Genomic DNA, 18,938 nt, shown 5'->3' with positions numbered 1-18,938 from the left:
ACTTTTTGACTGTGATAAAAATCCTACCAGAATGGTCATTCGAATTCATGATTTCCAACCATTTTTCACACCTAGTTTCGAGAAAACTTGAGGCAACGGGCCGACCACTCTCGTAACGAGCGAGGACGCGCAATCCTTTCATGTTGTGCGAGAAAGGGGCTGGTTCGTTAAGCTCGTAGCGAGCTGGCCAACATTGGCCGCCCGATGCATACTCTGCCCCTGTTCCAGGTCCTCTTCAATGGCGTAAATCTCGTCTACGTACCTTCGTTTCCAAGGAAATGGATTTGTCTTCCCTAAATTCCCTCCTACTGTACTTGCATCAGTCTGGATGCTAAACTGGTTCAATTCCCGGAAGGCTAGCGGGCGCCGTATTCTGAAACGAAGCTTCCCAACTCTATCTAAGCTGTAGCAGGACATTCTCAGTGATTCCAGGTACGTGTGTAAACGGCAAATGGAAGCAGATTTAGCAGATTAGCTTCACAGATTGCGAGTAGGGGTTTCTGAAGATCTTCTTCCGGCAAGTTCAATAGGCTAGATTTTTTCCGGCCAACTCCCTTATTTTATAGACTCTACGCTACCAGACATTCTCGACGGACTGCAGTAGTGCACGGCTCAGCTGAACCCGAAACACCAACCTTATTGGCAACCGGACATGTCGCATCAGAGGAGTTGTCGGTCAGAAAAGACACGGATCGTTGTTGTTATGCGTTGGAACGTCGACTCGTACGGAATGGAATCTTCCAAGATGGCTATGGTTACACTTTTTCAGGTCCCCAGTTCCAGGAGGCGAAGCAGCTGTCATCGTCGCTGGGGGGTCGGGTAATCCCATTATTACTGGGGCCTGGGCGGTTGGGCCGTGGGCGTGGGAAACGGGTCGATCATATTACCTAAAATAGAGCTGTTTGACCGGATTCGGTTGTCCGATCATCGAGTTGCTCCATTTATTTATATGTTCCTCCCCAAATAATCATAGCCTCTCCGCCTGCCGGTATCCTCCCCTAACCTCCCAATGTCCTCGAAGCGCGGTCGCAAGCGAAATGATAATCTTCCCCCAAACCGTGCCAGGGATGTCCAACGTGCTTTTCGCGCAAGGCGCGCTGCTCATCTACAGGTCTGTAATTCCCTATATGAAATTTATTCTCATTTTCATTTTCATCACCTCCATGATCATCAGGCCCTAGAACAGAGAGTCTCCGAGCTGGAAGAAGAGAACGACTGTCTGCGACAGGCTTTAAACCTTCCTGTTGCCAACCGACCGCCACTGGGCAAAGGTCCAACTGGAAAGGACAAGCCAAAACATACAGAGCCGTCGGCAATGACCCACCATGTTCTTCCTCTATCTCTTCATTCCCGCGACTCCTCAGCCTCCCCTCCGTCGACCCGTATAAGTTCTCACTCGCCTCCCAATAGCTTGAATCGAGCAGTCGGATCTGTCGAGGCCTCACAAGTTGATGATAGCGTCTGGGATCAAACTATCACCATGAGTGATTCCGAACTTCCCAGCTCGTCTGCTTCGTCATCGTACCCGCTTCCTCCACCTCCCCCTGGCATGTCCTCGAAATCTCATCCGTTCCATCCATTTTCAAACGGCTTAGCACCGTCACCCTTACAATCCACATCTCGGGCAAGCCCCGTGTATATCAATTCGAACCCAAACTACTCTCCTCCAACTGAAAGGTCTCTTGCGAGCAGCTACAACACTCCCAATTACAGCATCAGGGGCGACGTTTCTTCACGAACTCACTTTTCATACACCGCACCCTATCATCCACAAGAACACCACACCTCTTTTGCGATCGGCTCTGGCGTCCATTCCCCGACACTACCATCCACACCAGACCCAAATCGACGGTCCGTGACGGAGGCCCAGCAACCCTATACCATTAACCAGGTCTTCCCCCACCTATCCACTCCAACTATGCCTCATCAAGCCCATCAAGGCATTCGGCTTCCCTCCCCCCCTCGCCTGCAAGAGAGCCATGGTGCTCATTCGTCTGCCCAGGATCTTGATACCGATGGGAGAGGCAATTCCATGACATGAAAGTCCTGTACGACTCCGTACTGACTTTTACGCCATCCTTTAAATTATTGTACACTTGTTTCGTTTCTTCCTTGGACTGCTGTTGATGAACTTCCGATATCCTAGTCTTACAACTTCATGGCCGACACTTCTCAAATACCCAATCAATTGTCTTCACGCGATTTACATGGTATGACCTCCTCCGACGTCGTCTGAGATGTACAACACCTCTATACAACCATTATACGAGATAATATACCTTACGTAGTACATCACCTATTCTCCAGCGTATCCAAACCTTTTTGCTTGCTCTGGACACCTTTTGATTGTGAATCCAGTGAGGTTTAGTTCGTTTTCCTTTTTCAGAAAGGCAACGATCTCTGACGATCTAGAATAATCCGGACCGGTCAACATTTCGTCATGACTCTGACATTTACCCGTTTCAGCGCCGGAGTGTACTGTAAGACCGAAGCGAGGACCGGTGGAAAGGAGTGCCGCAGGCCGGCGAACGGTGATTCCACTTATACATTATTATTTACTTACTGGGATAGCACCAAGAGGTCCTGATCTACGATATACAATGTACAGCAATTACCGTCGCAAGTCGAAGGTAACAGCGATCCAAGAAAACCCATGAAGATCGTCCCCACTACATCTACACCGTCCAAACTTCATCCAAACCGTCCCATGACTCTGAGCTTAACTGTCAAAGTGGCACCAATCCACCTTTCCGTCTGGACCATATTTTGATTCCAGCCATTCGTTTGCCTTTCTGAAGTGTCCATTTCCCAGGAACCCCCTATGCGCGGACAGAGGCGAAGGATGCTGTTGAATTGGAAGCAATGGATGCCGTCAGTTAAGGAAATAGATTGCTGACGGTAGCTATGTGCTCACCGCGCTCTTCAACACGAGATGCTTCGTCTGTTGACAGACACGAGAAGGGCGGCGCGTTGAAAAACAAGTGTAACGTGGAATCATCAGTTTGGAGTCGAACCTGTCAAAAGAAAGGTGCGGATGCTGACCTTGTCAAGCCCTGCGACCCGTTTCTCAGCATACGCACCCCAAGCCAAGAATACTACACCTCTCCCTACTCCAGTACTGGCTGATCCCCCTGGACCAGGAAGATTGGCACCGCCGTACTTGTCGACAATTTGGACCACCTTAGAGGTAAACGTCTCCCAACCTTTATTCGCGTGTGAACCAGCCTTGCCTTCGTCGACAGTCAGACAAGCGTTTAACATCAGCACACCGTTTGCGGCCCAGGAAGAAAGGTTCCTGGAGTCGATATGTTAGATTCCAAAAATACATTATCACGCCAGTGGCAAACCTGGGCGTGGTCGACGTAAGAAAAGGAGTTTGGGAGGAGCATTTATCACTGATGGATAGGGATAATACGACAAATTTGCGAATGAACAGCTCACCCGTGTTTTGGAGGCTCGAATTCGGAGTACTCCGCCTTTAATTCCGCGTATATCTGCAATGACAATGTGTGTCAGCCAAGTCTCTAATCATGTCAACGCGATGTATTTCAGCTAATCAGCTGCGAAGGTGAACACCAGCAGTCAAACAGCCAATAACTTAAAGCGTATAAAGATGGAATTCAATCAGATGCGAGAACTAACATTTCTCAAGGAAGGCGGTACTCGAACACCCATAGGAACAGAGAAACAAAGTCCTAAAATTGCCCAAGTTCATTGCCAAATTGATCAAGTAGGACGGTACGTACCATGAGCTTGCCCTGGACCATGGTACGGGTCCTGTCCAATCAAGACTACCCGAACTTTCCCAAGAGGCGTGTTAGACCAAGTATAGATGTTGCGGGCTATGGAAACCAAACTCCGTTGAATGAAGGCCGAGTGAATGAAGCCAGAAGCCTTACGAGACGGGAACACGTTGAGTGAAGCAGCAGAGTCGTCCAATCCTTTGACACCTTTTCCCCAAAGGAAACGCTTCAAGGATATGAAATAGGGCTTCTTAATCTCGTCTTGAAGTAACTTGAGCCTGGGAGCCGGTAGTTTAAGGCCCGCGGAGATTGCAAGACGTGTTGGAATTGAAGCACTGACCAGCTCTTTCCCAGAATTTGGCATTCAAGATTCAATAGCTTTCGGTCTTCTTCATTAAGCGAGTCTTGGAAACCTTTGAGAGAAAACGGGATCGAATTTAACTTCGGTGGACCATCCACCCTCGACGAAGACACAGTTCCCCCCTCAATAGCCTTCGTTATTGACGTTGCCTGCGGGGAGAGTTTGATACGTTTGTTGCTTCCCCGACTCCCAAACATGTCTGTAAGGGTTACTTGTCGTTTTTTCGCGGTTGTGGATGTCGTGGTTGACGCGTCGCCATGGTCTGACTCTACCACTGTCGCATGAGAAACGGTGGATTCTTGCGACGCGACTGGGACTTGGCACTCTGCAGAAGAGAGTCCCGGTGGTTCCAGATCTTCAAGAAATACCGATGCTTCCTTGCTCGCCATTTTTAAACGCGTAACAGGATGATGGCGCGCCGCTAACAAATCAGATGGAGAATAGTTGTCTCCACGTGTAATTTCAAAAGGTTCAGCAGCGTTCCCACAGTGTTCCACGTGACTCAGATTTCACTCTTTACCTGCTGTGTACTGTCGGCTAGCACGCCCTTTCAGTCTCCAAGCTGCCTCGCTCACGGTCATCTCCCTCGCCACCCTCGATACCTACTGCAAGGCGAGGTGAACTTCGCAAGAAAAATGCCGCACGTCGTCGCTCAGTGAGCTCAACATTAGCACCAACCCTAGACTGGAGTACTAGTTACCAGGCAGGATCATCGGGGTGCGCTTCTATTGGCTTCTCTTGCAGTTTGTATTGACCCTTTTGCTTCATAGCTCACAAACCGATGACAGCTATGATGAAGATTCCGATGATTCGTTACCCGTACCACGCGGTCGTAAATATTCCATATCATCCTCTCGAAGGAACGGTTCAGTAAATCGTAACAAAACTCCAAAACCCCGAAGAAGAAGAGGGCTCAGTCCTATTTATCCTACTTCTTCAGGAGAATCCTCCACAAATCGTGCAGCCCCGTTCACCCGTTCAAAGTCCGAATCGCCGGCCGTGCTACCATCCTCTTTTTCCTTCAAAACGCGATTCGGAATCCCACTACTTATTCGCCACGAGTCTCTTCTAACTTGGCGGCACGTTTTACCTGCTAGATTCGAACTAAACATTCGTATACCATTTTCATCTTATACCTGGACATTTTCTCTTGATTCTAGGCGGGCGGGTGAATCTATTATCATGCTTGGAACTTTGGTATACGCCACGTCGACAATCTGGGAGGAAACCGACTTCCAATCATCTCATTTCTCATCCCGCAATTATAATTTGTGGATTCTCACAGGTGAGTCACCAGGATTGACTAAGTCCCGTAAAGAGGTCTAAATCTGCGGTCTTTCCCATGTCCAGAACTTCAGTGCCTCATTGGAATCGTTGTACTGTATATGCTTTGGATGCATAACTCCTTAATCTCTTCTTCGTTAATGGCCCTTCCCGGTTCTGAAGTGACCCTGTCTGTGGCAAACTCAGGGACTATTGGCTTGACACGGCGATCGCTATCCCCACGGCCTTCAGAACGACGCAATGGGCCTCCCTCAATCAATAAACCATATTTTGGGTTTGTGTGGATGTCAGTACCGAAAAATTATAGGTCCGTCTGTCACATGTCAACCTCTCATACATCAGCTCATTCGACTGTAGAGAATCGACCGATGACGGAATATGCACCGGACTCCTCTTAGGACCCCTAGTCTCATGCGCATTACTGTATTCATCCCTATCGAGGCGCGATCCCACGTCAAACCCTCTTCCCCCGAACTGGCGAATAGAGGCGCCTTTCTCGCTCAACAATTCGAAAGGCTCCTATACACCTCTTGAAGCCCTTGTTCTTTCGCGCTATAATGCCGTCGATCTCGCAGTCATGTGTTCTAGCATCTTGCTACTTCATATATGTTGCTCTTGGTGTCTAGAGCATCAATATTCTTCCTCAGCCAATATCGATGGTGAGAGAAAATCCGTGCCAAGGAGTGAAGGACGTCGACTCCTCTTTTATGTCACTTTCACAATCGGTGTTAGCTTTTCTGTAGTCGCGTTGAAGGTGGCGTTTCAGCTGCTATCCTGGGGTTTCTGGCAACGTAAGCATTCTCTTTAAACTGACGATCATATTTTACACTCGTTTCGTAGACTTGACATGGCTTGAAGTTGCCGTAAGCTCCTTGTTTTACCAGTTCACGCTCTACGTTGCGGTTCGCCTTGCTCATCGGAGTTTTACTTTGGGAGAGCTTGGGGTGGTTGCTTATGGTGGTACGGCACTATTCATGGAGTTGCTCAATGTCACCAGAGCTAGAGTGAGTCCCCGGGCCATCTTCCTCATATTCGATACTCACGAGCACAATACAATGATAGATTTGGCCCCAAGCTACACCGTTCGTCAAGACCTTTCGTCTGCCTACTCCCCTTTTGGTTTTCCAGATCGCTTTGGTTGCGGGCTCCTTTTTAACAGGTTTCATACTCTCTCCCTTCCTCATTCTTTCTCGCCAAATTGCTCAAAGGCCGATCAGACGCCTACGCTACCCAGAGCAAAAACTTCGTCACCGACGCATACTCGCTCTCGGTTTCTACATCGGGGCTCTGATCATCATTGTTGGTGTTATCGGGCTGTGGACCCGTTGGTGTCTGGATAACCGTGATCCGTGGATCTGGGTCATCTTTTGGTTATTGGAAGGCAGGAAAAAATGGAGTAGAGCAGTTCTCTTGGGCTATTGGGGAGTCTTGGGTTCTTTAAGCGTTGCTGGATGGAACCGGCAACTAGCGCGCTCAAGACGATTCAGAGCACGAAATTCCACAGGCGAAACTCTCGTTGTTCCGGGAGTACCGCCCTCGGTAGATAATACCATCCAAGGGACAAGTTCTGGCAGCGAAAACTCCAACACAGCCGGAGGAATCGGTCCGACTTCTACCACCCCTACACTTGGTTTGACATTCCCCAATCTTCCCAGTGGGGCAACAGTCGCCACCGACTGGTTGGATGCTGCAGATAAACACGTGCCGACGTTGAGGTTGAACGCAAGGAGAAAGTTCTTTCATGGGTTAGCCGTAGTCATGTTTGTTCCAGGGGTGGCATTTGATGTGAGCAACTTTCTCCTTTGGGAATGTTTCGTTAGCGACAACTTTGACTTTGACCCCCTGTTCTTCTTTTACTTCAGCCCGCCTTCACCCATCTGTGTTTCAGTGCCGTGTTCGCGTTATTCACGTTTGCTGAATACGTTCGCTATTTTGCTATTTATCCATTCGGAGCATCTGTTCATCTGTTCATGAATGAGTTTCTGGATCAAAAAGATAGTGGTACGACCATTCTAAGTCATTTTTATCTCCTGACTGGGTGTGCCGGACCTTTATGGCTGGAGAGGTATGTTTTTCTGTATTGTATGGATCATAAGAACGAAGATTGACACATCTGCAGCGGATCTTCTCTTGTCGAGTTTTCAGGTATCCTTATGCTTGGCGTTGGAGATTCACTGGTGGGGATCTACCTTGCTCTCTCTTGGTTAGCACCTGGCTAACCTGATGCACAGGCGTCAATTGTAGGGAAACGAATGGGTATACATCGGTGGTCCCCTACGTCTTCCAAGTCTCTTGAAGGAAGCTTGGCGTTCATCGTGTCAATTGTCGTATGCGCATGGATTCTGCGCTTGTTTGGTATGGTGGAGGCATTCTCGGTATGTGCGATCTCGCAGTCCAGGGCAATCTGGACAATTTCCCCTTGCTTATCTTTGCTTCTTTGCACCCTGTTCAAATGTTGGATGGCTAACTATCTTGGTTTCTAGACGGTAAGGTATGCAGGCGTGATTGGTTGCTCGTCAATCATGGAGGCGCTGTCGGATCAGAATGATAATCTGACACTCCCACTTTTCACATGGAGTTTAGCTGTCCTTGTGGGTGTCAGATAACGATTTATTTAGGATGTATGTAACTATCTTTATTATATACGTAATATGCAAGACGGTGTTTACATAAATAATCATACGCGATCAAATTATTTCCCACTCGAAGCTTAATTCTTTTGGTGCACAGATCTACCCCACAGATTGATTGGAATCTACACCGCCAGGGCTGGCACATATGGTACATATATGTGCTACTTTATATCGTGTCGATATATTTATGATATGTCACCAAGATCGGCTCCGTCGACGACGGTGGAAGAAAAAGCAGCTGAGGGCCAGTCTGTCCATATCGCCGCTCAATCAATGAAGAATATACTTATGGTCTTCTGTACTATGCAGTTGAAGAAGACATCGAAAAAGAGTAGTAGTTCAGAATGGGCTATTAGTGAATAGCTGCTTTGAGGGACCATATCCTCGAAAAACGCACGCTTAAGATGCCAACTGACACGCGTGGAATGGTCTGGCCTACCGCTCTAAGTCTTCATGCGACAGTGCCGTAGGAGAGGCTTGGGAGAGGCATAAGATGAAGGCCAACGGCGGTGTAGATCAATCATCGATCAGGAAGCGCGTGGCGGACAACAAATATATTATATAGCTACTTACCCAGGCCCGACGACAACTCCTCTTTGCTCGTATTTCCGAATGTGCTCCGTTACAGGGCGATGGGAACACACCGTAAAGGCATGTACATAGGTCAGTGTGCAGTGGTTTTCAGGTCCGAGCACTCAGCAAACATTGAACATTCTACGTCGTGGGCATCGAGATATTTGAGGAGCGGTGTGGCATCAAGTTGGAAAACAGTACTATTGGCCCTGAAGCGTTTGAAGGATTAAAAAAGCGAAGGTGAGTCCAGTTGGTCGCTATGTAGCTTGTCAGTTCAATTTCCGCAGGAGAGTCAAAAGTCGAAACGAGTGTCTCCGCTTGAAAATAAATCAATGGCATTGGAGGAGATTGACTTGGTGCAATGAAGGGTGGGGTGGGAAAATGGTCAGGTCTCGCATGGGAATTCTATCACGTGGCAAGGAAATGACGCTGGTGGAGTTGACTTAAACTTGGACATGGATGTCGACTGCTACGCCTCAGTCATTGTCACCGTTAATGCCCCAGCGACGCTCTAAGAAGGTCTCTAGGCCTTCGACTGCTCCCACGCAGGAAGCCGCTCCGCTCTTACCATCGTCTTCAGCCAGCTCTTCGCCCAACAACGCTACCTTTCTCTCCCCTCAGGGCTTCAGATCGCATCACTTACACATGCAGACCCTTGCAGAGTCCGACGACTCTTCAGATCAATCTTCGTCTCGTCCTCATTCAACACCATCGACACCCAATGAACCCTTACCATCATCGGCATCCCCACAGGATTCTAGCAACCCTCTTCCAGCTTCAGCTCAGCCCTCATATCGATACAACCACACTCCATATTCCTATGACTGGGCCACTTTCATCTCCGCGTACGCTTCTGGCAGATGGGATCCTCATAGGACACCGAATCCCCCTCTCAGCTCTATCAACCCGGATTATGCAGGGCTAGGATTACGTGGAGTGGTACCGTACTTGAATGCACCCCTAGCGGAGAGCAAGCCGCGACAGGCCCAAGGCATTGAGGAAAACGAAAGTTTCGACCCATCAGACGCGCACCAGCAATGTTTGATTGACGATCTTCGGACTCCAACATTGGCAAGCCCGTCACCCTCCACCCTGATGGATTTACACTTACAAACATCAACGAGCAAGCGCCCTCCGAACGACGCCCCCACTCTTCCAGATCCCTACCATCCACCAATCCAACATCGATCTCGGAACTTCTCGTCCTCAGTCTCAGTTGTCTCGCCGTCAAAGAAATCCAAGCATGTTTCACTGCGTCCCTTACCGTTGGGTTCCAGCCTAAGTGTCGGTTCTTCTTCCGTTCGGAATGGGTCAGATATCAAGGCACCCAAAGCCAAAGCGGATTTATTTCTCCCTTTACCCCATCGTCTTCCCATTCTCCCATTCGATACGGTGTCGCCGGGTGCAACTTCGCCGTCGCCATACAGTGCAGCAATACAGAGCAATGCCTTGCATCCCAACTCGTCCCATCCAGATGCGGAGTCCGACGCTAGGTCTGTGGCGCCAAGTATCTTTTACACTGTAAATTCTAACTATCGGCCCAGTTTCGGTAAGAAGGTTCCACCTATTCATTCAACATCCGCTCCCCTCCCACCACACGCAACAATGCCGCCCACTTTACCTAGCACCATATGCAGTACAGTGACGAATGCTCCCCATTTCACCGATTCTCCTCAACCTCAGCATTATCAACCTTCCCGCCCTTCCCGCCTTTCTAATTCGACTCCCAGTCAACCGCTAATGCAGTCACAGCAGCTGCCATCGTTTTCTTCGTCGTCCCCTTCAAGTCAAAATCTATTGCACGTCTCGTCTCACTTAAGCTCCTATATTGCTCCGCCGAAATTCCCTCAGATCATTAATGCCGCAACGATGCGCCTTGCAGGCTCCAATGTGAATATCTCACCACTAGCTTTACCCAGTCCGGAACATGAACTTATGGATCCCATGAGAGATTTCTGTGTCACGGTTCCTGGCACGCTACCCGAGTATGCCGGGTTAGTAGAAAAGCCAGTCGATGTGGATGGAAGTATTTCAGAGGGTGAAAACAGCTCGCATATTAACGGTCTCATTAGCCCATCGTCGTCATCTTCTTCCTTGGCATCGACGCACCACAAAAGGAATGGCAGCTCAGGAATAAGCACCATATCACAGGAATCTGCAGGTGGGGAGTTTCGCGGGTTTTCGGGAGAAAGCTGTGAATCGCCTGGAAGTGCAACGGGAACTATTACCACCCCTGGAGGAACAACGAGGAGGGTGAGGTTGTCAATGGAGTGGAAGAAGTTTTGGGAAGGGATGAAGGACGTGGATAGTCCTGTTGCAGAAGTCGGCATAATACCACCTTCAGATTCGGATTCATCTTCATCACCTGTTTCAGTCTTCCCTGGATTGAGACGGTCAAAGACGAAAGGGAAAAGCCCAACTCCGTTGCCTGAGCACGCCATACCGTCCCCTTCAAATTCGAACTCATCCTCGTCACTCACACAGGTTGAAGATAACCGTCTGAAAACTGGTGGGATGGACGGCGACTACTTTTCTAGAGGCGCCGAGTTTTCTGCCAGCACATTTAGACGAGTGCGCGAGTCTTGCGAATCCTCATCGCCGAACTCGAGGGTTTCCGACTTTTCTGATGGGCCAGGAATGCCGCACCTAGCATTTGCCGACGAAACTCGGGGTAGAGGTAATCAGGACACGGCATCTCAACCGACTTCACACTCACACTCAGATGCCCCATTCACCACCACCGCTCCTGATCTCATCACGACTTCAGATGACAATATATCGTTGACTACCCGTCCTGCTGTCACTCCGTCTCGTGAATCGAACCCCAGATTCCGCCCGCCCGGGCCTATATCGCTCTCAACATCAAATCCCTCAACCTCTTCTGCGTCCGCTCATCCTGAGGCTAGGCAGAGAACCATACCAATATCTGCTCCCATGTTACCTTCGTATAGCTTTCCATACCCCTATACACACTCGCAAGTGATTATGCACCCAACGGGAGCGATGACTGTTCCTGTTCCGATGTACTCAACCTCATCCAGTACCGCAGGGCCCTTGAATGGTGCTGGCAATAGAAACAGATATGAAGGACAACCTGGAAAAGCTTCGCCCTCGTCTTCAAAGGTAGACTCTACCTTTCAGGATGTAGCTGAACAACCTGTAGCTTCGAGTCTTCCCTTACCCAGGAGAGTGAATCTCATGAGGCAGACTAGTGCGCCGTTGCCCGTGCTGGGTCCGAGTAGCCTTGATATAGGAGGAATAACGGGGGCAATGTACAAATTTGGGAGTCATGGAGGAAGTGGAGGGGTGTTACCAGTTTTACCTGCACTTGAGGATGCGACTGGATCTATCCCACCGTCCATTGAAATAGAGACAAGTACGATTATTGGGGACGAGGGTGGGGCAGATGCCACTCGTCCTACCTCCGGTTTGGAAGGTTTACCGATGCTGAATTCTCAACAACGACAAGGACTTGGCGGGATACCTAGCAGTGCATCGGTTGGACCCGGTGTTGGGGTCGGGGTTCAGGGTGTTGGAATGCGAGCGGCCAAGGAGGAACAGATGTTCCATGAGATTGGATATCTGGCGCCTCCCAATCCGCCGGACGAGCTGGAACGGAGAAGAGCTTTGTACAAGTGAGTACCATACTTGACATAGTCCTGTCCTTGGTGTATGCGATCTTTAAGGTCTTTTGTATTCAACGACATGTGGTTGACACGAGGCCAAATTTTTAACGTCATGTCTAGGTTCAATATTTGGAACACAGGCTCCGACCTCAATTTTGATCGGATAGCTCATTTAGCCAAGTTAGTGTTCAATACGAAAGGAGTGTTCATCAGCTTGCTGGATGGGAATGAACAGTGGTTCAAATCGGAATGTGAGTGGGATGGCTGTCCGACTTGATTTGACGCACAGACGGCTCAACAGAATTTGAATCTGCTAGGGGGTATGAAAATAAAACACACGACCCGGGTACACTCCGTCTGTGCACATACCATACTACAAAGGTATGTTGTCTCATTTATGCATTTTGTCTGACCTATACACATCGGATCGCCCTGCAGAGATGACGAGCCGATGGTTGTTCTTGACACCTGGGCAGACTGGCGATTCGCGAAAAACGTACGTGACATAGATGACCTATTCCCGTTCCGCGGTGTTTGGAACGAGATTGTCTATCAGACAAAAATTGAATGAATATTTACTTACTTTGTTCATCTTTTATTTCCTTCTCTTTTCGTTTTGGTTTGGCGCTATAGCCAAATGTTATAGGCGTACCGCACTTGAGGTTCTACGCTGGTGCGCCGTTGCGCACACAAGATGGGTATAACGTCGGAAGGTTGGCTCGTTGTTTCTTACCACTTTCCAGCGCCGAGCTAAATGAACGCGTAGTTTGGCCGTCATAGATGACGCTCCGCGGGAAGAATTTACACCCCGGCATCGACATACGCTCAAGGAGTTTGCCGCTATCGCAATGAGAGAGATGGAATTATGGAGAGATAAAGTGAAATACGTTCCCGGTCTACTCAATACAAAGCTGATACACTGTTTTTTCGTGGATTAGATTCAATTGCGCATACGAGATCGGATTCAAAGCTCTGTAAGCGCTGTCAGAGTCGACAGACCGAATGGAATAGACTCACGATGGCCAAACAGATGGAACAATTCAGTAGGGAATGTCTTGAGATCGACATGGAGCAACAATCTCAGGCTGAGCGGAGCCCTGGACGTTCCCAATCCTCTCAAGTTGCCTCTCCTGAGCCCGGTGCACAGAACATAACTGGCGAGGCGACAAATCTGCGACTTCCGTCTTCTATGGATCGTGTTTACGATCGCGCTGCGAAATTGGTACAACGGACATTGGATGTTGAAGGCGTCATCGTCATGGACGTTTCGCACTGCGAAGTACTCGAGTCAATGTCGGGAGAGGGAAGCGTCAGCGTGGTGCTCCATCATGGGGATCCGGATGTACAGCAGACGACGACGAAACACTTGACTGCAGACGAATATGCAAAGTTGAATGCGTTCTTTGCAAAGTACCCCGATGGGTATATTAGTGACGAGGGGTTTGTGCCTCAGATCTTCAGGCAGTTTTTACCGAATAGAGTCCAGTATGCGCTGAGTAAGTGGCTTCATTCATCACTGGGACCATCAAGATTCTCATCATTTTGCTCATTGCGACGTGATGCAGCTGTACCGATATTCAACATTGACAAGAGGCCCTTCGCGTTATTGTGTGCGTATAACGCGTCTGAACATACGAAACGTTTTGTGAGTTATTAGCTGGTATTGGGTTTCCATTCAATTGATAATGGCTATTCTGGCAACAGTTAGAGGGTCACGAGCTGTCGTATTTGCGAGCGATTGGTATGAGCCCAGTAGATGTGTTCGAAACTTCTCTTAAAGTACTCTTTCAGGTGTCATCATTCTATCTGCGGTGCTGAAGCGACGAATGATCCTAGCGGACAAGGCGAAGAGCTTGTTCATTTCCAAGTATGTCTTAGTATTTTTCCGTCTTAAGAGATAGTTTGACTCTCAATGCAGCATATCTCACGAGTTGCGTACGCCGCTACACGGGGTATGCTTCCTTTCTTTGCATCGTATCCACTTTCTCGGTTCATTTCGACTACACAGATACTCGCGGCTGCCGAACTCCTGAGTGATAGTGACCTCAACCATTCACAAGTGTCCTTCTTACAAACAGTTCAAGCGTGTGGTACATCGTTGGTCGAGACTGTCAATCACGTCTTGGACTTCACCAAGTTGAGCGGGAACTCAAAGGCCGGAGGCGTCGAGAATGTCATCCTTCCTACCAAGTAAGACATTTGTTTGCTTCAAAGTGTCGACTGTGTTTCTAAGAATCATATTCATATTCCGGTCAACAGGGTCGACCTACTGCAGCTTGTCGAAGAAGCTGTCGATGGGTGCTGGATTGGGCACCGCGCTCGCACGGCCATCATGGAAGACACCGGAATAGGAAGCGTCTATTCTCCCCCGAAGGAAGACAATTCTGTCTCTACCGCCAGGAGGAAGCATGTCGAAACTGTCATTGATGTCAGTGGCCGCGAGGCAAGTCTTTGAGGACAGAGTTCAATGCTGCTGCTGATAATAATTCATATTACAGGGTTGGCTACTCAAATGCGAGAAGGGAGGCATTCGTCGTGTACTGATGAATGTTTTCGGCAACAGTCTCAAATTTACTTCCGATGGATTTGTTCATGTCATGTTGCGCCATCTACCGCCTACCGATAGTGATTACCCTGGCAAGGTAAAGGTCGAGTTATCTGTTCTGGATAGCGGAAAGGTACAATCATATCTGGCGTTCTGGCACTGAGTCTCACTGGAATTAACTATTACAGGGAATCAGTCAAAACTTCCTCAAGGTATGGAACAGTGGACCATCTCAGTTTCTCGGAATCATATTTCCCTCGTAGAATCAATTATTCCATCCGTTCTCGCAAGAAAACCCTCTTCAGACCGGAACCGGACTCGGACTCGCAATCGTCAATAGTATAGTTACCTCAGAGAGTGTAGGCGGAAAAGTGGACGTTTGGAGCGAGGAAGGAGTTGGTACGGAGATTAAGGTTACTTTCCATGCCGAGGTACCTGAAGATAGTGAGGAGTCTACAACTTCGTCTGAGAGTGGTCGGCTCAAGTTCGACGACCCTCATCACCCTCATACTGTATCACTGGTCGGATTCGACAGCGAACATCGGGGGGTTCAATTACTCCGTTCGACACTTGAAAACTTTCTCGTTTCTTGGTGGGGATTCGAACTACGGGCTCCGGAAGCTGGATACGGAGAAATTATAATCCTCAATGAAGAAGTTGGTCCAGTAATAGCTGCCACAGAAAGTCGAGACACGAGTCGACCGTTCGTCGTGCTTTCAGCATCCAGGGGTAGTCCGGCGATTATGTCGGCCGTCAGCGAGTATGAGTCGATCGGTGGATTCTGTAGGGTCGTTTACAAACCTGGAGGTCCTTCGCGAATTCGGTCGGTTCTCAAGCTGTGTCTGCATGCGTTGAAGATATCTTCTGGACAACCTTCTCGAGGTAATACTCCGGGAATGACTGGTAGTCTCTTGGACGAAAAGGATCAAGTTAGTCATAAATCCTTTGCGGCTGGCGGCCCGCTCTCTTCCTCCTTTTTTATTCCCCCGCGCCGTAATTCCGAACAGACGACAAAGTCCTTCTCTCGCCGACCGACCATGAGTCCGCGATCGTTGACGATACACCCCAATTCTTCTCCATCCTGGTCAAAGCCATCCGCCACGGTTGTTGCGACAAAAGAAGAAAAACCGGATCCCGATACGGTAGAACCGACTATTTCAGTTGGTTCTGGTGGGACGTTGCTCAAGTCCTCTGTTGGTACTATCCATGCAAAAGAGCAGAAAGTCAAGATCCTTGTTGTAGAGGATAATAGCATTCTTCGCAACTTGCTGTGAGTGTTGGGAACGTACGTGCTGTGTGAGTGGTGCTTACCTCGACCAACAGTGTCAAGTGGCTCAAATCGAAGGGTTACGATTTTCGGGACGCGGTCGATGGGCGTGACGGAGTCAATGTTTATTCGAAAGAGGGTCCGTTCGAGTAGGTTCTTTGCCTCGTGCTTGTATGGAATGGAACTGATTCCCGTTTATCTCCAGTGTAGTGCTTCTGGATTTATCCATGCCTGTCCTTGACGGTATGCAACTTGATTCTTCTGCGTAATTCCCAGTAATGAAATGACCAAACTTCAGGCATCGGGGCAACCGCGGAGATTCGACAATTCGAGATGCTGGCGTCAAACGCCAGACACAGTCGAATTGTTGCCTTGACTGGAATGTCGTCTTTAGAGGACAAAAGACGTGCATTTGAAGCGGGAGTCGATGGCTAGTATGTTGAAATTTTTGTTAGTTGTGTGCCCTACTAATTATATTATACCATCTTTCAGTCTAGTGAAACCGGTAGCATTCAAAACATTGGACGAGATGTTGCACAAGCTTGGCATAGCTTAAGGCCCGACTATAATATATACCGGATGCTCATCCATCTTTCCAATTTTTTTTGCGACTGCTTCGGACTATTTCTCCTATAAGGAGTCGTAGTAGATTTCTCCTTTCTCATCTTGGGCTTTTTTGTTGTTTTTCTACTATTCCTCATCCCTCATCAACGACTTCTGTAACATCTGTGTTCTGTAACGTCTGTCGTATCTTGCTTCTTGTTGCCGCTTGTCTGTATACTAACCACATTCCAGAGGAATGACTGGCCGATAAACCCCGCCCACCCCAAAGAAGCAGGGGGAGTGATGTAATTATATTATTATATTGATGTGAAATTTACATGACTCGATCAAGCGAGGCTTCAAACTTTTTGTATAAGAGCCCTTACAACGAAAAATTTTCCTCTCCACATTTCCTCTGCTCCTTCTACACCATAAAATGTGCCTCCACACAAACGGTGACTCTCTACCCGCAGATCGCTCAGAGATGGTCGAAGTACCTCTCACCAATGGCACCAACGGCGTCAAGACGATCGAGAAACGGGGAACATCTCGTCCAGTCAACGGTCATTCAGCAAACCGCGTCAACCCTTATGCTCCAAGAGCGTCTGATTTCCTATCTAATATCTCCAACTTCAACATTATCGAGAGTACCCTTCGAGGTTCGTGCCTCTGGAGCATGTTGCCCTTTTTTTGCTGATGCTTCGCAACAGAAGGAGAGCAGTTCGCCAATGCTTTCTTCGATACCAAGACCAAGATTGCTATCGCCAAAGCTCTGGACGCTTTCGGCGTCGAGTACATTGAATTAACGTCACCTGCTGCCTCGGAGCAGTCGCGTGCCGACTGTGAAGCAATTTGCAAGCTCGGGTTGAAGGCCAAGGTCCTCACACATATTAGATGTCATATGGACGATGCTCGTATCGCTGTAGAGACTGGCAAGCTTCTTTTTCTCTGAGCTTTCTTCTTAAAGCTGATCGGGTTTCGTTTTGATCAGGTGTCGATGGTGTCGATGTCGTTATTGGAACGTCCTCTTTCCTACGGGAATTCTCACATGGAAAGGATATGACCTACATTACGAAGACTGCTATTGAAGTTATCGAGTTCGTCAAGTCCAAGGGCATCGAAGTCCGTTTCTCTTCAGAAGACTCCTTCCGTTCTGATCTCGTCGATCTCTTGTCGATCTACCAAACAGTCGACAAGATTGGCGTAAACCGGGTCGGTATTGCCGATACTGTTGGCTGCGCCAACCCGAGACAGGTTTACGACTTGGTAAGAACATTGAGGGGTGTTGTCAACTGTGACATTGAAACCCACTTCCATAATGACACCGGAATGGGTGAGTGCATTCCGAAGCGCCTCCCTTTCGAGTATTCCTGATTTTGTCTCTGATTGTATCCAGCCATTGCCAACGCTTACACTGCCCTCGAAGCTGGTGCAACTCACATCGATACTTCAGTCCTCGGTATCGGCGAGCGAGTTGGCATCACCCCCCTCGGAGGTCTCGTTGCCTGCCTGTACGCTGCTAACCCTGAATACGTCAAGTCCAAGTACAACCTTCCCATGCTTCGAGAAATCGAGAACTTGGTAGCCGAGGCTGTTGAAGTCAACGTTCCCTTCATGAATCCTATCACGTTCGTATCCTCTACAAAGATATCACCAGTGGAGCTAAGCTAACGTTTTTTGCCCCAGTGGTTACTGTGCATTTACACACAAGGCCGGTATCCACGCCAAAGCCATCCTCAACAATCCGAGCACCTATGAAATTCTCAAGCCCGAAGACTTTGGTCTCACTCGCTACGTCTCTATCGGGTGAGTTGGCCTGGTCCACTAAAGCAGTACAATGGGCTGATAGATAGGTTAATATCGCTTTAGCCATCGCCTGACTGGTTGGAACGCCGTCAAGTCTCGTACCGAGCAGCTCGGCCTTCAACTCACTGACGACGAGGTAACGTCGTTAATTCATGACTCGTGCTCTTTTCCCTCATGGTGACTTTCCCCTCGCCTAGGTCAAGGACGCTACTGCCAAGATTAAGGAACTTGCCGACGTTCGTACCCAATCCATGGACGACGTTGATTCGCTCCTTCGTATTTACCACTCTGGCATACAATCCGGAGAGTTGGCTGTTGGACAAAAGGAGGCTCTTGACCGCCTACTCAAGAAGCACAGAGAGTCGATATCTCGTGATGAGACTCTTGCCGCTGTAGCTGCGTAAAGTCCCTCGCCCTCCTCTCCAACAGTATTAGATGATCTCTGTTCCGCTTTGTATATATGTTGTTCCTGCGGGATTTATGGTATGAGGTGGAGTAGGCAAAAAAAAAAAGACGGTTCTGTGTCTTAGGTAGAACCGGTACTCAATGATCGAGTA

General features: G+C 48.7%; 5 protein-coding genes across 6 annotated transcripts; 4 read left to right on the top strand and 1 right to left on the bottom strand.

Moving 5' to 3' along the window:
* Positions 1–96: 96 nt before the first annotated feature.
* Positions 97–2,332, top strand: E1B28_011488 (uncharacterized protein). Its single transcript, XM_043156526.1, has 4 exons — positions 97–432; positions 484–517; positions 582–1,111; positions 1,175–2,332. The coding sequence occupies exons 3-4, from the start codon at positions 1,010–1,012 to the stop codon at positions 2,039–2,041; spliced, it is 969 nt and encodes a 322-aa protein (XP_043006313.1). The 5' UTR covers positions 97–432; positions 484–517; positions 582–1,009; the 3' UTR covers positions 2,042–2,332.
* A 182-nt stretch (positions 2,333–2,514) lies between these two features.
* On the bottom strand, positions 2,515–4,548 carry E1B28_011487 (uncharacterized protein). Its single transcript, XM_043156525.1, has 8 exons — positions 4,084–4,548; positions 3,900–4,021; positions 3,747–3,842; positions 3,643–3,695; positions 3,442–3,494; positions 3,043–3,295; positions 2,915–2,941; positions 2,515–2,845 (listed from the first exon to the last, which is right to left on the bottom strand). Exons 1-8 carry the CDS (start codon positions 4,491–4,493, stop codon positions 2,720–2,722), a joined length of 1,140 nt encoding a protein of 379 aa, XP_043006312.1. The 5' UTR covers positions 4,494–4,548; the 3' UTR covers positions 2,515–2,719.
* A 59-nt stretch (positions 4,549–4,607) lies between these two features.
* E1B28_011486 (uncharacterized protein) lies at positions 4,608–8,090 on the top strand. 2 transcript variants are annotated; one of them, XM_043156523.1, is made up of 10 exons: positions 4,608–4,821; positions 4,875–5,389; positions 5,455–5,695; positions 5,746–6,179; positions 6,229–6,392; positions 6,451–7,173; positions 7,251–7,453; positions 7,508–7,565; positions 7,620–7,763; positions 7,872–8,090. In XM_043156523.1, the coding sequence occupies exons 2-10, from the start codon at positions 5,287–5,289 to the stop codon at positions 7,992–7,994; spliced, it is 2,193 nt and encodes a 730-aa protein (XP_043006310.1). In that variant the 5' UTR covers positions 4,608–4,821; positions 4,875–5,286; the 3' UTR covers positions 7,995–8,090. The 2 variants fall into 2 exon arrangements, with proteins under 2 accessions (XP_043006310.1, XP_043006311.1); XM_043156524.1 differs by having other exon boundaries at positions 7,620–8,090.
* An 874-nt stretch (positions 8,091–8,964) lies between these two features.
* Positions 8,965–16,930, top strand: E1B28_011485 (uncharacterized protein). Its single transcript, XM_043156522.1, has 22 exons — positions 8,965–10,087; positions 10,139–12,229; positions 12,341–12,471; positions 12,538–12,601; positions 12,659–12,716; positions 12,854–12,933; positions 12,987–13,098; positions 13,159–13,194; positions 13,251–13,716; positions 13,786–13,865; positions 13,925–13,961; positions 14,012–14,087; positions 14,139–14,172; positions 14,229–14,410; positions 14,480–14,663; positions 14,719–14,898; positions 14,954–14,977; positions 15,029–16,035; positions 16,089–16,181; positions 16,238–16,275; positions 16,331–16,466; positions 16,525–16,930. Exons 1-22 carry the CDS (start codon positions 9,054–9,056, stop codon positions 16,586–16,588), a joined length of 6,207 nt encoding a protein of 2,068 aa, XP_043006309.1. The 5' UTR covers positions 8,965–9,053; the 3' UTR covers positions 16,589–16,930.
* A 38-nt stretch (positions 16,931–16,968) lies between these two features.
* On the top strand, positions 16,969–18,878 carry LYS4_1 (mitochondrial Homoaconitase). Its single transcript, XM_043156521.1, has 7 exons — positions 16,969–17,234; positions 17,286–17,507; positions 17,567–17,908; positions 17,972–18,203; positions 18,262–18,381; positions 18,445–18,517; positions 18,579–18,878. Exons 1-7 carry the CDS (start codon positions 17,012–17,014, stop codon positions 18,783–18,785), a joined length of 1,419 nt encoding a protein of 472 aa, XP_043006308.1. The 5' UTR covers positions 16,969–17,011; the 3' UTR covers positions 18,786–18,878.
* Positions 18,879–18,938: the final 60 nt, after the last annotated feature.

Source organism: Marasmius oreades, chromosome 7 (genome assembly GCF_018924745.1).
Source record: "Marasmius oreades isolate 03SP1 chromosome 7, whole genome shotgun sequence".
Lineage (NCBI taxonomy): Eukaryota > Fungi > Basidiomycota > Agaricomycetes > Agaricales > Marasmiaceae > Marasmius > Marasmius oreades.
Note: the sequence above shows the minus strand (reverse complement) of the source record. Positions and strands in the feature narration are given on the sequence as shown.

What these genes read in the sequence shown, in the direction of transcription:
- E1B28_011488 (XM_043156526.1), top strand. Translation starts at nt 1,010, where the DNA reads ATGTCCTCGAAGCGCGGTCGCAAGCGAAATGATAATCTTCCCCCAAAC. An exon ending in GGCGCGCTGCTCATCTACAG is followed by an intron (nt 1,112 to 1,174) that starts GTCTGTAATTCC and finishes CATGATCATCAG; the next exon opens with GCCCTAGAACAGAGAGTCTC.
- E1B28_011487 (XM_043156525.1), bottom strand. Translation starts at nt 4,493, where the DNA reads ATGGCGAGCAAGGAAGCATCGGTATTTCTTGAAGATCTGGAACCACCG. An exon ending in CAAATTCTGGGAAAGAGCTG is followed by an intron (nt 4,022 to 4,083) that starts GTCAGTGCTTCA and finishes ACCGGCTCCCAG; the next exon opens with GCTCAAGTTACTTCAAGACG. An exon ending in TGGTCCAGGGCAAGCTCATG is followed by an intron (nt 3,696 to 3,746) that starts GTACGTACCGTC and finishes GGGCAATTTTAG; the next exon opens with GACTTTGTTTCTCTGTTCCT.
- E1B28_011486 (XM_043156523.1), top strand. Translation starts at nt 5,287, where the DNA reads ATGCTTGGAACTTTGGTATACGCCACGTCGACAATCTGGGAGGAAACC. An exon ending in TCAATGTCACCAGAGCTAGA is followed by an intron (nt 6,393 to 6,450) that starts GTGAGTCCCCGG and finishes ATACAATGATAG; the next exon opens with ATTTGGCCCCAAGCTACACC. An exon ending in GGACCTTTATGGCTGGAGAG is followed by an intron (nt 7,454 to 7,507) that starts GTATGTTTTTCT and finishes ACACATCTGCAG; the next exon opens with CGGATCTTCTCTTGTCGAGT.
- E1B28_011485 (XM_043156522.1), top strand. Translation starts at nt 9,054, where the DNA reads ATGTCGACTGCTACGCCTCAGTCATTGTCACCGTTAATGCCCCAGCGA. An exon ending in GATGCGGAGTCCGACGCTAG is followed by an intron (nt 10,088 to 10,138) that starts GTCTGTGGCGCC and finishes CTATCGGCCCAG; the next exon opens with TTTCGGTAAGAAGGTTCCAC. An exon ending in CTGAACATACGAAACGTTTT is followed by an intron (nt 13,866 to 13,924) that starts GTGAGTTATTAG and finishes TTCTGGCAACAG; the next exon opens with TTAGAGGGTCACGAGCTGTC.
- LYS4_1 (XM_043156521.1), top strand. Translation starts at nt 17,012, where the DNA reads ATGTGCCTCCACACAAACGGTGACTCTCTACCCGCAGATCGCTCAGAG. An exon ending in TCGTATCGCTGTAGAGACTG is followed by an intron (nt 17,508 to 17,566) that starts GCAAGCTTCTTT and finishes CGTTTTGATCAG; the next exon opens with GTGTCGATGGTGTCGATGTC. An exon ending in CCATAATGACACCGGAATGG is followed by an intron (nt 17,909 to 17,971) that starts GTGAGTGCATTC and finishes GATTGTATCCAG; the next exon opens with CCATTGCCAACGCTTACACT.